The sequence below is a fragment of the Chelonoidis abingdonii genome, chromosome 23 (assembly GCF_003597395.2).
Source record: "Chelonoidis abingdonii isolate Lonesome George chromosome 23, CheloAbing_2.0, whole genome shotgun sequence".
In the NCBI taxonomy this organism is placed as follows: Eukaryota; Metazoa; Chordata; order Testudines; family Testudinidae; genus Chelonoidis; species Chelonoidis abingdonii.
The window spans coordinates 11,860,784-11,875,725 of NC_133791.1; the positions used below are offsets into that span (position 1 = coordinate 11,860,784).

General features: G+C 52.2%; 1 protein-coding gene across 1 annotated transcript; it reads right to left on the reverse strand.

Moving 5' to 3' along the window:
• Positions 1-5,755: 5,755 nt before the first annotated feature.
• Positions 5,756-14,460, reverse strand: SRM (spermidine synthase). The gene is made up of 8 exons (XM_032775441.2): positions 14,264-14,460; positions 13,490-13,610; positions 13,015-13,107; positions 11,639-11,792; positions 9,620-9,703; positions 8,851-8,996; positions 7,601-7,723; positions 5,756-6,766 (listed from the first exon to the last, which is right to left on the reverse strand). The coding sequence occupies exons 1-8, from the start codon at positions 14,410-14,412 to the stop codon at positions 6,749-6,751; spliced, it is 888 nt and encodes a 295-aa protein (XP_032631332.1). The 5' UTR covers positions 14,413-14,460; the 3' UTR covers positions 5,756-6,748.
• Between the last annotated feature and the right edge of the window lie 482 nt (positions 14,461-14,942).

Here is a 14,942-nt window from a genome sequence, read left to right on the forward strand (position 1 = left end):
CTTGGGTGCATGTAGCTCACAGCCCCTGGTGCTCACCCTCCACTTCTCATTTGGGGTTAAAAGTAAATAATCAATTAAGACTGTGACCGCTGTTGGACGTGGGACTAGTATGGATGGCCCCACTCTGGACTGGGACTCAGGAGACTGGCTTTGGGTTCCTGCCTGTGAAAGAGGCTCTCTGTGTGACCTTGGGAAAGTCACTTCATGGCTCTGTACCTCAGTTTCCAATTCTGTAAAAGGGGGATAATGAGCCTTCGTCTCTTTGAGGCAGGGACTCTCTTCCTATGGTTATGTGCAGCATCTTACACAGCAGACCCCCCTAAGTGCTGCTATAAGAACAATAAAACAGCATTGTGGAAGCAGATCGTCATGTTGAGGGGTGGGGATGTCCCTCCCAGCTGCTTTACTCTGTTGGATGGATGCGCATGGTCTCCTGCCTATTTCTTGCCTGGCCTTAGACCAGATCACAGTATTTTCTTGCTGCACAAAATGGAATTGGTCTGGCTCCCAGAGGCCAGAAACTAAGTTGCATCTGAAGGGTTCAAGGCCCTATCTTTCCTTGGTAGCCAGATGCCTCCTCAACATCTCCACGGGGATCTGAGTGCCAAAGAGCAACACAATAAACAAAGCAAGAGTCAGCTGATGGCAGCAATCCTCCTTGAGAGGGGAAACCAACTGGCAATTTGCTCACAGGCCTGAAATTGTAACTCATTTATCAAGGCAGCCTCAGAACAGTCCCGTAACACCAGCAGCCCCATCCCTGAGGCACCTCGGTGCAGCATGGCTACACGCCAGATGGATGGTTCAGTCACAGCTTTCATTAGCACTAATATAACAAGCCAAGGAAGAGAGAGTATCTGAGTGTGGCTTGGAGCCTGAAGTCTCTGCTCATCTCTGAGCCAAGTCTCAAAGCAGGTGCACGGAGAGGAAGGAATATCAGAACGTGGATGCACGAATTACTGAGTCTTTTGTAGCTCTCCAGGGAGGCTGAACTGGGAGACAGGTCCTACCTCCTCTGGCCACTGCTCCATAAACCCAGCTGGGATTGAGAGAGGCTGACTAGGGGGTGTGGGGGACTGCTTGCAGAGGAACGTTCTAAAACATCACAACATTTCATTTCAATGGTGTCATAACCTCAGTGATATCCGTACAGTGCGTTGTGGGGGAGTGGGCACCTGCCCACTGTTGCGGCTGCATCAGAGTTTGCCATTTCAGAGTAATGATGTGTCCAGTTCTAAGTCTTTTGTTCAATTATGAGGTAAAAGTCCAAGTAAAAACAAAACATTTCAAAAACTTTTCCGTAGAAAATGTCACCAAAATCAACATGTTCCCATGAAACAATTTCTATTTCAACTACACAGCATCTGCCTGTGGAAACTCATTGATGAATTCTAATTAGGAGGCAATTTGTACTGGGAAACAACGTGAAGAGGCCTGGGGCTTGGCGATCTGAACTGACTCTCACTGGAGCTGAGACCGTCAGACTCATCTCAGAGATGGCCAGACACACTGGGGAATGACCTCTTGCGCCATGAGATTTGTGAGCGTCTCTGTCATACAGCAGATCATGGTACCCACAGCCCCTTAGTTAAGTTTAATCTCAGAGATCAGACTAGTTGTATCAACACAAGAGCCCATGAGCCCAAGGACCCTTCCCTAATGAGTTCACAGTCTGCTCCCAGGGAAAGTCCAGCTCATGCCTCTGGCTGCTCTCTTGGAGTTGAAGGGAGTTAAGAACAGGAACACGTGCAGTGGTGCTGTACCCCCGTGTCTACAGATAGAGCTATAGCCTTGTTCAGCAAATCTCACATAAAGGAGTCCCCCAGAAGATAAGTCTTCGGCGTTTGTGTACAAATCACACAGAGCCTTTCAGTACCATGGAGAGGGCAGCCCCGCTCTTGTCCAGGAAGTCTGCTGCTGGAGGGAAGCGAGTGCTTATCATTTGCAATAGCAAGAGGCTATTAAAATTCTATTAGCTGTGCAGCTGGCAGCCTTGAAAGATGGGCCACCTACTTCCATAGCATTTGCGATCATTCATTCCTCCCCCCACACTTTATCTGCTTCACACATCACTGTCCTATAATTGAGGTCCCGGTTTCTAATTCCCCACCTTTTGCATATTTTAAAAGCATTTAACTCCCTCCTATGGAGACAGTCAGAAAAGAGCTTCACCCAAAGTGCCCGACGTTTAACTCTGGGAAATTTCTCATTTTACTTTTTAATGACATTTTGCCTAAGTCTCTTTGTCTGGGCCCTGGCTGGTTCCTCAGACTTTCCCCTCCTCTCCCTCATCTTTGCAAAGGAAACTGCTTCCCCCAGAACCTTGGGGGCAGTTGTCATCACTTGTAGATTGTTTGCCTGTGGAGGCGCCTGTTCTCTGACAAAATTGTCCTCAGCTTGGCAGTCTCGCGCTCTGGCTGGGTTCCATCAATAATCCAGCCAGGCTGTGAGAACATTAGCACTGGCTGAATGAGGTATTCCTGCCAATTAAGTGGCTGAAAGGACATGGGCAAGATATTTTTCATAATGAGTTTTTTTTCCCCTCCCCCTAAAAACTTATGAAATTTTTGGGGAACTGACAAAGTTTAATTGGCAAAGTACAGGGGTAGGAGTCAGCCCCAAGCCAGCAGACTTGACAATAGGCCTCTGGGGCACTGAGGCTGCTGCCTACCAATACCCTCTCACTGTGTTCCTCTGTCCATCTCCACCTGTTGTTTCCTGTCACATTCCTATACTGTGAGCTGTTTGGGGCAGGGCCTGTTTTTTTGTTGTGTTCATACAGCACCTAGCACAATGGGGGTCGTTTTAAGACTGCGATGAGCCTGGGTGGTACTGCAATACAAATGGAGAACACCAATAGACTCCATTCTTGACTGCCAACTTCCCTAGCCTTGTGCAAATCACTGAGTTTGGCTGGCCAACCTTTTCCCAAGTGACTATTGATTTTCAGGTCCCCGCTGGAGGCACTCGAAGCCGGCCCAGTTTTCAGAGCAGACGCTCAGCACTTTAAAGCTTCTTAAGTTTAGCACCCGAGATCACTTGTCACTTTTGAAAACCTTGATCTCTTGTACCTTTGTTTCCCAAGCTGTAGATCAGGGAAAACAGCTGCAGCCCCAGGTGTGGAAGGGATAATCATAGATGAAATTAACGTGCAGCAGCCTAGCTGAAACTCTATATACCATGTAAGTCCCATTGTATGGGCTTGAGTAGTGCACAGAACCTGTGTCAGCCCTCGACGCAGGGGTCACTTTCACCCTAACAGTCAAAGTGCTTGGAGCTGCTCAGATGGCACTAGCTACTCTTGTGCAAACTATCCTTCCATTCCCTGTCTGCATTGTTCATGAATACCAGATTCAGCCAGTGAGCTGTCTCTCTCATTGCAGAGCACTGAAGCATTTAAACTGCCTATAAAGAACTGTCTGGCCATTACTGTGGAGTTATGTGTAGGGCTCTACCAGTAGATCATGGGTAGCTTTGATGGAAGGGTAGGGCTATCTGCAACGGTGGTAACTGACTTGTAAATTAGGCCACTCTAGTGAGATTAAATCTTTGCAGAGCTAAGAAAAAAGGCAATCAGGGCAAGCTGTATGGAGGTGCCTGGAGCCTTTCATCTCTAGGGCATGCTGCATAGGGGGCAGTAATCTTACACATCAAACGGTAGCTGCTCTTCCTGACTGAGCTGGCAAGCTCAGTCCCTTTCTCCATATATAGGAAAACCCTCATTGGCATTCTCAGCAGGATTGAATAGGTTATAGGGATTGAACCATCCTCTGCCATAGGGGAAGCTTGCATTGTCCCTTGCCCAGTCTGTACCTGATCTGTGGACAAAGGGATTTGCAGAGGTATCAATCCAGCACCAACTTAGACTGTAAGAAGCTGGGGGTAGGGCCTGGCTTTTGGTTCTGTTTGTACAGCACCCAGGGTCCCTGAGTAGGGCTCCTGGATCCTACAGCAATACAAATAATCAACAGGTGGGAAGAGCTTTCCAAAGGTGGGTCAGCATGAAGGGCTGTGCCCTGGAGCCCTTTAAACAGGGCAGAGGGGTAAAGCTTCAAGGTGAATAGAAAAGCTTTTAAAATAAGAGAAAATTCAACAAGAACCACAAGAGCATGCAGGAGGTGAAATTGCAGCACTGGAAATCACTTCCCCCAGTACTTTGCACATCACCTGCGTGCAAAGGCCTGGGATTCTGCTGACACCAGGGAATGCAGCTCCCTGCTGGGCTTTAGGAGGATGTTATCAACAGAGGCAGGAGGAACAGACCCCATAGCCCCAGGCTTAGCAGGTACAAAACATCTTTATAGCTCTCCCTTCCCCCAAACCTTATCCATTCCCTTTTAGTGTTCATCTCCCCAGCTTCCCCCTGGAGGCTTTGACACAGGATTACTTCTTCCCTCACTCGCCCATCATGCTGCTTTCGTACTCATGACTGCTGCCCTCCTAGAGAGACTGGGCCCAAAGTGAGATACCACCCGCGCCAGGGATGGAAAGACAGCTCTGGGCCAAAATCAATCCAGAATGCCAGGGGCCTGGTTTCCCACTAGCAACTCCATTTCCACCAAGAGAACTACAGGCAGCAAACTGCACAGAACTCTGGTCAGCTGCCCCAGGGAAGGAAGGGATGAGTTGGGATCAGCTCCTGTGCAGATATCTGGGGAGGGCTGGGGGTGGGGGGAGAAAAGGGGGTCAAACCAGAGTGTAAGGCACTAGGGTGACCCCTAGGGGATAAGAAAAGGCTCTATTCTGGGGACCACACTAAGAGACAACAGCTGGGGTGGGAAGAACGTGTATATAGGGCAATAGGACAAACTCTTTGGAGGGGTAGGGCCCCAAGCGAAGGGAAGGACACAAAGTTGTCACACCCACTTAAACAAGCTAGGGTGAAATCTGGCCAGCCTGCCCAACAGGTTCCACTCCTGCACTGGAGCATTGCTCTGCAATGCCTCAGGCCAACGAAGAAACTGTGCTGACGGGAATCTGAGGAGTGGGGCTGCACGCTGAGGCAATAGCTAGAGATAAAGCAGAAGGGGAGACTCCAGCAGAGGAGGCAGACGTGACAGACAGTTGCTAGCTACATGAGCTGCAAGCATTGTTAGGCAGCGGCACACAGCCGAGTCCCAACATGAGCAAAACATTGCTCCTCTACTGTTACCGTGACAGAGCCTGCGGAAACGCTCTTCCTTGGCAGCGCAAGCCCTTTGATTTGGGTTCTCGAGAAGTCCCCTAGTGGACATTCAATGTTTGTACAACTAGACCCCCCTGCAGGATTGAAGAGCAGTTAGCTTTAGGGACCAGCAGCGGTTTTGCAGAGGACAATAAGAAGAAACGACGCGATTGAACCATGCTTGCTGGGAGATGGGACTTCCTCAGATGGACAAGTAAGCAGCGGGGAGCAGCTAGGAGCCTCTTGTTTGGACTAGAGAGTAGCTGAGGCCAAGGGGTGCTGACTTGTGCAGCACACGAGACAGCAGGGGGGCTAGAGCTCTTAGTGGGTGGGGGCTGCAATGCAGAGCATGCACCAGGTCACAGCTTACAACATATGCCTTTTATATGCCCTGCAGGGCAGGGGGAGGAGGAGCCAGGCTGACTAGATGGTGCCCCCAGACCCGCCAGTAAGAGGCAGTAGGATGAACACCCCTCCCTATCAAGGAAATGCACTGACTCCAGTGTCACCTTAACCACCAGAACAGATTGTTTGCTTGGGAGTGACAGCTGCAGGGGGCTGCACTGAGAGAGGACACCAACAGCCCAGAGGCAGCATGGAGTTCTTTTAATGAGTAATGGAAAGGTGGAGTCTGAGCCTCAGGACCCAGTACACATTGAAAACAAATTACACATCCATTGATCTTGGGAGCAAGAATACAAATCATGATACGCCTCCCACAGGCCAGCCAATACCGGGCCTGAGTCTTCTACTTACGGCTAAAAGGCGGAGGCCTTCAGGAGAGACTAGCTCCCCGACATACATCCTCGCTGCTATCCACCAGGCAACGGGTGGCTATAAAGCACCGACCCCTGCATTGGGGAACATGCCTTGGAACCGATCCGAAAGCAAGGATTAAAAAAACAGGAGTCGCCCTGTTAGTGCCTCAGCACTTTGTTTCCAATCAATTTAAAAAAACAAAACAAAACACCAAACTACTAGACTTTGCTGCCAGGCGATGAGCTGGCCCTGTAACACTGCTGCTCCAGCGGGACTAGAGACCTATTGTGAATGGCAACAGAGGATATGAATTGTGACCTCTCCAAGGAAACAGTGGAGCTGGAGTTCAGGTCTGTTACCAGTTACAACAGCTCAGCAGCAAGGAGCTCTCTGGGGAGGAGAACAGGCTACCTCCCTGCACACTATTCCCTTCCCTGTGTTTAAGACCGAGTTAATGAACCTTCTGGACACGTCCCAAGTTCCAGAAGATTGACACCCAGACACTCGTCAGTTATAAATACACCAAGGGAGCTGGGGCCATAGGAGGGGGCGGGGGGTGGGGGAGAGAAAGCGAAGAAAGGAGAAAGATATCTTACATTCCCAATACTGGAAAGAACAGTTTTGACCCCAAGCAACAAGGGGCTCGGAGTCTCATCTGGCTTATGCCCTGTCATCTTTAAAGTGGTATCAGATGGAATGTTGGCTGGCAAAGGGTCAAATCCCCAGCCAGGAGGAAGAGTTGGCAGCCTGCTGAGAGAGTCCCCATGCTGCAGCGCTGAAGATCTCAGGGTCCAACTCATGGGGGAAAAGCAGCTTCTCAGGCTCTCACACATCACTCAAGGCCTGGAGACACCCAAGAGAGAGGAAGTCTGTTAATTGTCTAGAGAAATGACAAACCTGCTTACACAGGGGCTGGGAAGTGTATTTCTGGGCATGCACATGACAATGCTACTAGTCTCCTTTCTGCTGCTGCATCTTTCACAGCCGGGGCTGAGGTCTGACTGGAACAGGGATGGTTCAAAGGGGGTGATGTAAAACATGGACAAATCCTTCAGCAATGCACAATGAACTCCACGCCCACTGTAGACCGTCACCACTGCCGTTCTCTAGTCCTCTGATTTGCAGCAGGATCCACAGCCCAAGCCTGCATTACCCAGGCCCTTTTTGGGGCTTTTCTAATGAGAACTGGTCTGTTCTAGTGACTCTCAGGGCTCACTGGTGGATCTAAAGCCTGTTCGGGGCTTGATTCAGGTTAGTTCTCTATAGTAGTCTTCTCCTATACTCGTGTATACTGACAAGCTGTGTGTTCAATAAGCTCCTGCGCCGCCAGGGCTATTGGCCTGTGCTGGCTTCACCACGCCTCACCCAGAGCAGCCAGCACAATCTCCATGCTGCTAGCTCTGCAGACCTTACAATCCCACACCAACCCCCACGCTCCCTGGAATTAATCAGGGACAGTCCTTAGCTCAAGGTCAAGCGTCCCATAAGCTGGATCTGAGCATTCCCTGCCCAGGAAGGAGCCTTGTACTTCTAATGAAGGCATGGCACCAACAGCAATTACAGAACAGTGGGGACCCCAAGTGGGAACCCTCAGTCCCAAGATCAGTGGTTCCACTCCACAGAAGGTTGGGTTCTCACCAGCCTTTGTGGGGAAAGAGGGGCTGCAGCCTCACTTACCTTCCGTGCAAACTCAGGTAGGATGAAAGCTGCCTGATGGATGTCAGAGTTGTAGTATTTCAGGTTCATCTTTTCCACTTGCTGTTGCGAGAGCTGCTGCATGGGCTCCCGGAAATTTGTGCTCTGTGAAGAGGAAACATACATGCACTTGGTGTTTGCATAATCATCTAGAGGGGTCCTGTGTCCTGGCTGCCGGGAGCAGATAGTGAGGACACACACACCAATGGTCATTTTTTATGACATTTTCCCACCCTGAGATCACAAGCCCTGCACAACAGCCTCTTACAGTCTGGAGTCTGCAAACCCTGGATCACGTGACTAGCCCTTATTCCCAGGCTGAAGTCAGTGAGATTAACATGTACAACCAGGGACTGTTTGCGTAAGCTCTGTGCCAACCAAAGCTTTCATGCCGTGACCGAGTGCCTGAAGATCAAACCCCTCACTCAGGGCAGAATCCGCATCTGTATTCAGTGCAGCAGGGACTACACTGCCAGTGCCCTGGCAGAGAAATGCAGCTGGCATTCTGACCCAGCGGGAGAGCCCAGCCGTGCGCTGCGACAGGCCTGAAAGGGGGGGAGTTGGGGGACAAGAGGCCATATGTAGAGCCTTTCACTTCAGAGCACTGCTCCAAAGCCACTCCAGTTATTAACAGCCAGTGACTGTTTGGGGCCCTGCATGCAATGAGTTTGGTGGGTCTCAACCCAGTTCCCAGTGGATAGCCACCCACATCTCAGAAACAGAACTGCAAGAGGCTGTCGAAACTGACTGTCTCCCTTATTCCTTGGTGTGGCCTCCCGGGTCAGGGCTGGGGCTCTTTGATGGGGAGCCTGCACTGCTGCTGAGCCTGCTCAGTGGGAACCACACCCTGCCTCTCACACATGTGCACAGCAGGCATCAGGACACATGGTTACAGTAGCCAGCCAGTTCTGTCCCAACGACACACGAGCTAGGCAAGCAGGACCGTGGCTTCTAGACTCCGACTAGCAATGGCCGAGCACAGCACGGACCCAGAGGGGGCCCTGGTTCCTGGGAAGATGGGTCTAGGTGCCATACGTAGATCCTTCTGAGTTAGCCAGGGGCACAGCACAGAGGCAGACTGCACAAGAGCAGGCTTCCTGGTCTTTCAGAAACTAAGAAGTGGCTGATGCTGCTAACTGAGCCAAGCCTGTTCCATGCCTTCCTCCTCCTCCATCCCCAGCGCCCTCACAGGCTGCAGGGAGAGGGCTGCTGCTGGGACACCCGACACTCACTGGGTTCTTACTGCACAGCATGAAGCCGATCTGCCCGCTGGGATACGTAGGGATGGTGCAGTAAGCGTATTCCACCACAGGGAACAGAGACTTGCAAAACTGACGCATCTCCTTGATGAGATCCAGATGCAGCCACTGGCATTCACCTGTGCAGGTAACAGGGACAGAAAGGTTAGAATATACAATAGCCACCTTTAGCACTCTGAGCAGAGGTTTCAGGTTAAGGCTGATTTTAAATCCGAAGACTAAGGCCTGGTCTACACCTAAGTCTTACCGGCATAGCTACATTGGGATAGGCTGGAATTTTTAACACTCGGATAGCTTTGGTGGTAAAAGCCCTAGTGTAGACGCAGTGTGAAGATTACTGGAAATGCACAGGAAGACTAAGGCCAGACTCATACAGCTCTGGGAAGTGAGATTTTTGAACAGTAGATGATATACCACGGATCCCAAGTTTGGCTTTTTGCTGCCTTGGATATTTGTGCCTGGGGATTACAATATTACAGGAGAGCCAGAGCAGCAGGCACAAGGGGACAAGATCCTCAGACCCACGTTACCTGTTTGTTATAACCCTCTGTTACAATAGGACCCTGGTATTCCCAGACTCACCTACCTGAACTTCCCCATTTACATAGTTACCTTCAACTCTAGCCTGGGACTTGGGACACCTGGGCTCAATTCCCTGCTTCATCAGACTTCCTGTGACCTTGGGCAAGTCACTTCGCCTCTCTGTGCCTCAGTTGCCCAACTGTACCCTGTCTGGTCTCACCTTGGCAGCAGAGAATCCCATCCTCTCGCAGAGCCGTCTTCATCAGCTGGTAGTAGGATTCTTTGAACAAGCTCTCCGCGGGACCTGGGGGGAGGATGTCACAGAGATGGCTCAGGATCCATGAAAATCCCTTTGTGCATCTAGGGCATGGCTTCGCCAGGCTCTGGAAGAGACCAGAGCTTTGCTCCACCTGCGGGTCTAGATACTCAGGTCTGATATCAGGCAAATTCAATTGTTTTAGAAAAGAAGGTTCTGAATCACTTTTTAATGTATCGTAAATGACGACTAGAGGTGATCTGGGACTGTGCAGTCTGCGGTGTTTGAATCTGGGGTTCCAGTTTGGCCCACTTCTAGCACAGCAGAGCCACCTCAATTTTCTCTTTGGTAATCAGCAAACATAATACAAATCTCCTGATCTCACCCCACCGCTTGGCAGATTAAATGGAAGAAGATAACATCAGCAAAGGGCACTGGGATTACGCTAGTTTGTCTATCAAGATCAGAAAGTAGTAGCTGAAGGAACCTCCTGCTATGGGAATCAGGAGAGCAGAACATTCCCCGAGGCATGTGTCCTCCACTTCTCTACCCCCTCTCAAAAGCATGGTAGTGTTGCAAACGGGAGCAGAAAACAATTAAATGGTAAAATCTGAGGCAGCATTATATACTCGGTCGAAGAGAGGAAAGGTGGTCGAGGACCTAAGGTGCCAGCTTGGGACCCAGGTTCAATTCTGCCATGAACTCCCCATGTGCCTTCAGCAAGTCACACTGGGGCCAGATTTTTAGAATGATTTAGGTGCCTAATTCCCATTGATTTCCATGGCAGCTAGATGCCCAAATACTTTTAAAAATCTGGCCTTTCGTGACTGCGTCTTGGTTACGCATCTGTAAAACGGGGACAGGAGCATTTCCCTGCCTCCCACAGTTGTTGGGCAGCTAATACATTAAAGACTATGCGGCTCTCAACTACTATGGTAATAGGGCCAGTGAGTACATAAGGAAGGTAGCCAGCTCCCTTCGCGCCTCGCCACCCCCTCGAGAAGCTGACAGCAGCTCACTACAGGTAGGAAGACTGAAAACTCTTACATCACTATAGCTGTCTCCGAGGAGCATGACAAATCCACACTCCTGATAGATGTGGCTATTCCAACCTAACCGTGGTGCACTCTCTTTCGGGTTCTTTCTGATAGAAGAACTCATTCATCGAGTGGCTACCACCTCTTGGGGAGGTGGATTACCTATGCTGAGAGGAGAACCCCTCTTGGTGGCGTAGATAGTGTCTACACGACAGAGCGATGTTGATGTGAGGCAGCTTACGTAAGCCTCACTAGGGAAGCGTCTACACTAAAATTTTGCTCCCTCCGCTGTAACTTCCCCGCTCTGCCGACTTGACTCCCCCTCCATAAGAGTCAACGTCAATGGAGTTAGGCCGACACAAGGAGCGAAGGTGGACATGCAAAGGTGATTTAATGACTGCAATGGCTAGATGCTGACGTAACTTAGGTCAATACAATTTTGTACTCCAGACATCTCCTTAAATGGCTACAGATGTGCAGCTGCATCTGTAGCAGTTTACATGTAGACACAGACTGAGTAGGCAGGGAGGGCTGGCTGGCAATTAGGAGTTCTTTTCAGACTCCAGGATCAACTAGTTACTAGAAGCAGTAATTAGAGCACCTCCCAGGACTGGGGCACAGAGCCACGAAAAGGGAAGCAAGAGGGCTGGCTGGCGGCCTTGCTCCTAGTTGGCAAAGAAACAATTTTCAGATGCAGTTTCACCCCCCATTGCTCAGGGGGCCAAAGAGACAAGGAAGAAGTAGTTCCAGCAGCTCCTTGATTTGCTTCTGGAGCCCCACCCAGATCACTCCCCATCAAAGGAACTGAAGTGAAAGGGAGGGAGAAGATTTCTTTCTTTATTCTTCAAAAGAGCCCTGGCCAGCTCTGAACTGCCTCAGTGAGGTGTTTAGAACGGAGAGCGTGGATGGGACCCACCCCACTCTCCCCTCTCCTTTGGGTTCTCACCCATGGGGTCGGAGGAGTCTGTGATAATCACATCAAAGGCTTCTTGGTTCTGTTTCATGAACTCAAAGCCGTCCCCAACATGCAGGGTCAGCTTGGGGCTGGAATAGCCTACCGCCATCCCCGGGAGGTATTTCTTCGATACCAGGATCACATCCTGTAACAGACAGCACAAGCAGGTCAGTACAGAGAGCGCCATGCAGCCAAGCTGATCAATGTCTGAGTCATTTCCTTCTACACCCTCAGCTCAGACCCACCTCACCAGCCATTCCAGAGCAGTCTATTTCCAGCATCTTAAGCTAACACACAAGGCTCAGCCCTTGGCTATGGCCCCTGAGTTCAGCAACACTCTTGCAAAATAAGTGCTAAACCCAAAGAGCTCTCAGTTTCCAAAGGTGCCTGGAAGAACGGAAAGAACTGGGGAGATCATCTGCAGAGGCAGATCCCAACCAACATGGTGATTTTCTTTTAAACCCTGAAAATTGCCAATGTGGTTTTCAATAAAAGATATCCCCATACCTGCCCTCAGCCTTCCTTTCCCTTTGCAAACTTCCTTGTCCAGGTGAGGAGAACACCTTGTCCCTAGCAGAGGGGCACTTTCTTCCGGGTGAGAAATCACGATGTATCCCCTAAACACTAAAATCCTTACGGTTTGCAGAGATGTGAGATGACACTAGTGTCAGCTGTTCTGAGCCACTCCTTGTGCTCAATGGCCGTCACAGCCCTATTCACATCAAGGCACACTCAGCCAGCAGTACCACTTGATTTAGTACAGAGATTAGGAATGGACTCTGGGCTTAGTTCCCATTCGTCACACAGCTCCCATTTCCCAGCACAATGGAGAGCGTTTCTGAAACTAACGCCAGTATGAACTGACCAGTGGAGGAAGGACAGAACCACCTACCAGCAGAAGGCCCTGTAGGAAGAGACCCAGTTCCTGCATTCAGCAGTAGAACACCAACTCAGCAATGACCTAACAGAGGGACAAGGTCCCTTCGTTGGAGGATGCATGCTGTCCCCATCAGGGGAAGAAAAGAGGCCCCTCCCAAAGCCAGAAGAACTTCTCTTCTCTGGAGCTCAGCCTTCAGATCGTGCACCTGGCCTGGATTAGCCCCAGTTGTGCATGTGGAAGAGGCCACGGGAAAGAATCAGGCTGCTGCTATGGAGGGCTGCGGCGATAGGGCGGTTGTTGCCATGCCAACATGGCAAGGAATGAAAGTGCTGTCTGTAGGGTCAGTGGCAGCGGATGAAGTAGCAGCACTAAGCTGATATTTTGAAGCAGCTCTCCCACTTACCTTGAGCTGCTCTCCCACTCACCCTGCAGCCTCACAGCCCACTGAAATCAAGGACACAGCAACCTCACCTCCTGCAGTACGTACCTCATCAATTTCACACTGCACCACAGAATCCACGGATGGGTGCTTGACCACTTCTCTTAACACTCCCCCATCGCCACCACCAATAATTAGCACCTGAGACAGGAGAGAGACCGAAAACAGAAGAGAGTCAGCTTGGTCCAGCCAAGCTGGAAGGGTCATAGCAAAGTCTGGATCAAGAAAGTTAGCCCTGCAAATCCAGTCAGGAGACTTCCACAGCTTTGCCATGGACACAGTCTCCTGCTGTAAGTCAGGGTTATTAGTATCTCCCAAGCTCTAAGGCCTGCTTGCGAGGTGCTCTCCAAGCCCGAGGTGAAAGCACTACCGAAGTGTAGCGTGCTGGATTTGCACGGATAGACCACATACTTGGTGCCTGGATTCAAAACGTCAAACTGCAAATTAGGACAATTGTCATTTAAGCACAACTCCTAAAACCATAGGCACAAGCGACCCAGCTATCAGCCAGGAGGCCACGTACCTTGCGGGGATTTGGGTGGCTGCAGAGAGGTAGGTTGGCAATCATCTCCTGGTAGGAGAACTCATCTCTCTCGGTGCACTGGATCACCCCATCCAGCACCAGCACGTTGCCGTAGGTCTTACTGCGAAGGCAAGAGAAACAAAGGGTCCTCAGGGCACTGCCCTCGAAGAAGAGGCTTGTGGCACCAGGTCTCGCTCTGCTGGGCAAGCCCCACTCTGGTGCCTGGGAAAAGTATCAAGAATCACCCCCTCCTGGGGCGCATGTCCCCTGCGGCCTCAGGGCTGTGAGCCACCTGCCAGCACCCAGGACTGAACCTCAGCCAGGCATCCTGGGAGCAGTGCGGGAAGGCGGCCACGGTCCATCCTGCTCAGGCACCGAGTGGGGGGCAAGCTGCCCAGTGGGCCCCGGGACCGCTGATCCCTCCGGCGGGAGAGGAAGGGAAGCCCGGTCCCCCAGGGGCAGCGGGTGTTGCACTGCGGTGACAGCCGGCAGGGCCCTGCTCCGCCACCTCACCGCCCCACCCCCGGATCCAGATCCCGTCCCGGGAGCGCCAGCCCCGGCCCCGCTGCCTACGGGTGGGAGAGTTGATGGGGAGGCGAGTCACCCCGTCCAGCCCGGCCCGGCCCATCCCCTGCTTCGGCCCGGCCCGCTTCCCAGTTCATCCCCATCCAGCCCCGGCCCGGCTCCTGCCTCGGCCCGGCCGTCTCCAGCCCGCTCCGCTCCCCGGCTCATTTCCTTCCAGCCCCGGCCCCCCAGCCCGGGCCCGCCCGGCACCTCCGGAAGACCAGGATCTCCTGGTAGCGGGAGCGCTGCTGGTGCAGCAGCTCCTCCACCTGCAGCGACAGCGCCTGACCGGGCCACAGGCTGCAGGTCTCCCGGAACCAGCCCTCGCGGATGGCCCCGGCCGCCGCCCCGGGCTCCATCCCGCCCGGGCCGCACAGGCCGCGCCATCCCAGCCGCGCGGCACCTGCGCCAGCACGCCGCCGCCCCTCCTCACCCTAACCTGCTAGCGCCGGGCGGGCACCGGCTGGGCCGCCAGTAGCCAATCGGAACCAATCGCCCAAACCGTCCGTGACATTGAAGGTTGCTATTGGTTCTCTGTCTCAGCGCGCAGCCCCTATTGGCGGCTCTTAGCGACTGTATCTTGTGGTACAGCGCATTCAGCTAGCAGTTAGTGTGGCCGGCTCCATGGGGGCCACGTGGGGGGTTATGGATAGGAAAGAGACCCTGACCCTGCACGGCAGGAGATGGGGAGGGACGGGGAAGGCCAACCCCCCGCGCCGTGTGTGTCTCGGGGGAAGCGAACCCCCCTCAGGGGGTGTGTGTGTGAAGTGATTACCCCCCCGCTGGTGTGTGGGCAAGCGACCCCCCCCCGTGTATGAAGTGATTCCCCCCCCGTTGGTTGCGTGGGCTAGCGACCCCCGTGTTGTGAAGTGACCCCCCCTCAGGGGTG

Excerpts from the sequence above, each read along its gene's own strand:
- SRM (XM_032775441.2), bottom strand. The coding sequence starts at position 14,412 with ATGGAGCCCGGGGCGGCGGCCGGGGCCATCCGCGAGGGCTGGTTCCGG. Across the intron at positions 9,704-11,638 it reads AGACTCCTCCGACCCCATGG|GTCCCGCGGAGAGCTTGTTC; the intron begins GTGAGAACCCAA and ends TCCTCCCCCCAG. Across the intron at positions 7,724-8,850 it reads TGCTGTGCAGTAAGAACCCA|AGCACAAATTTCCGGGAGCC; the intron begins GTGAGTGTCGGG and ends TCCTCTTCACAG.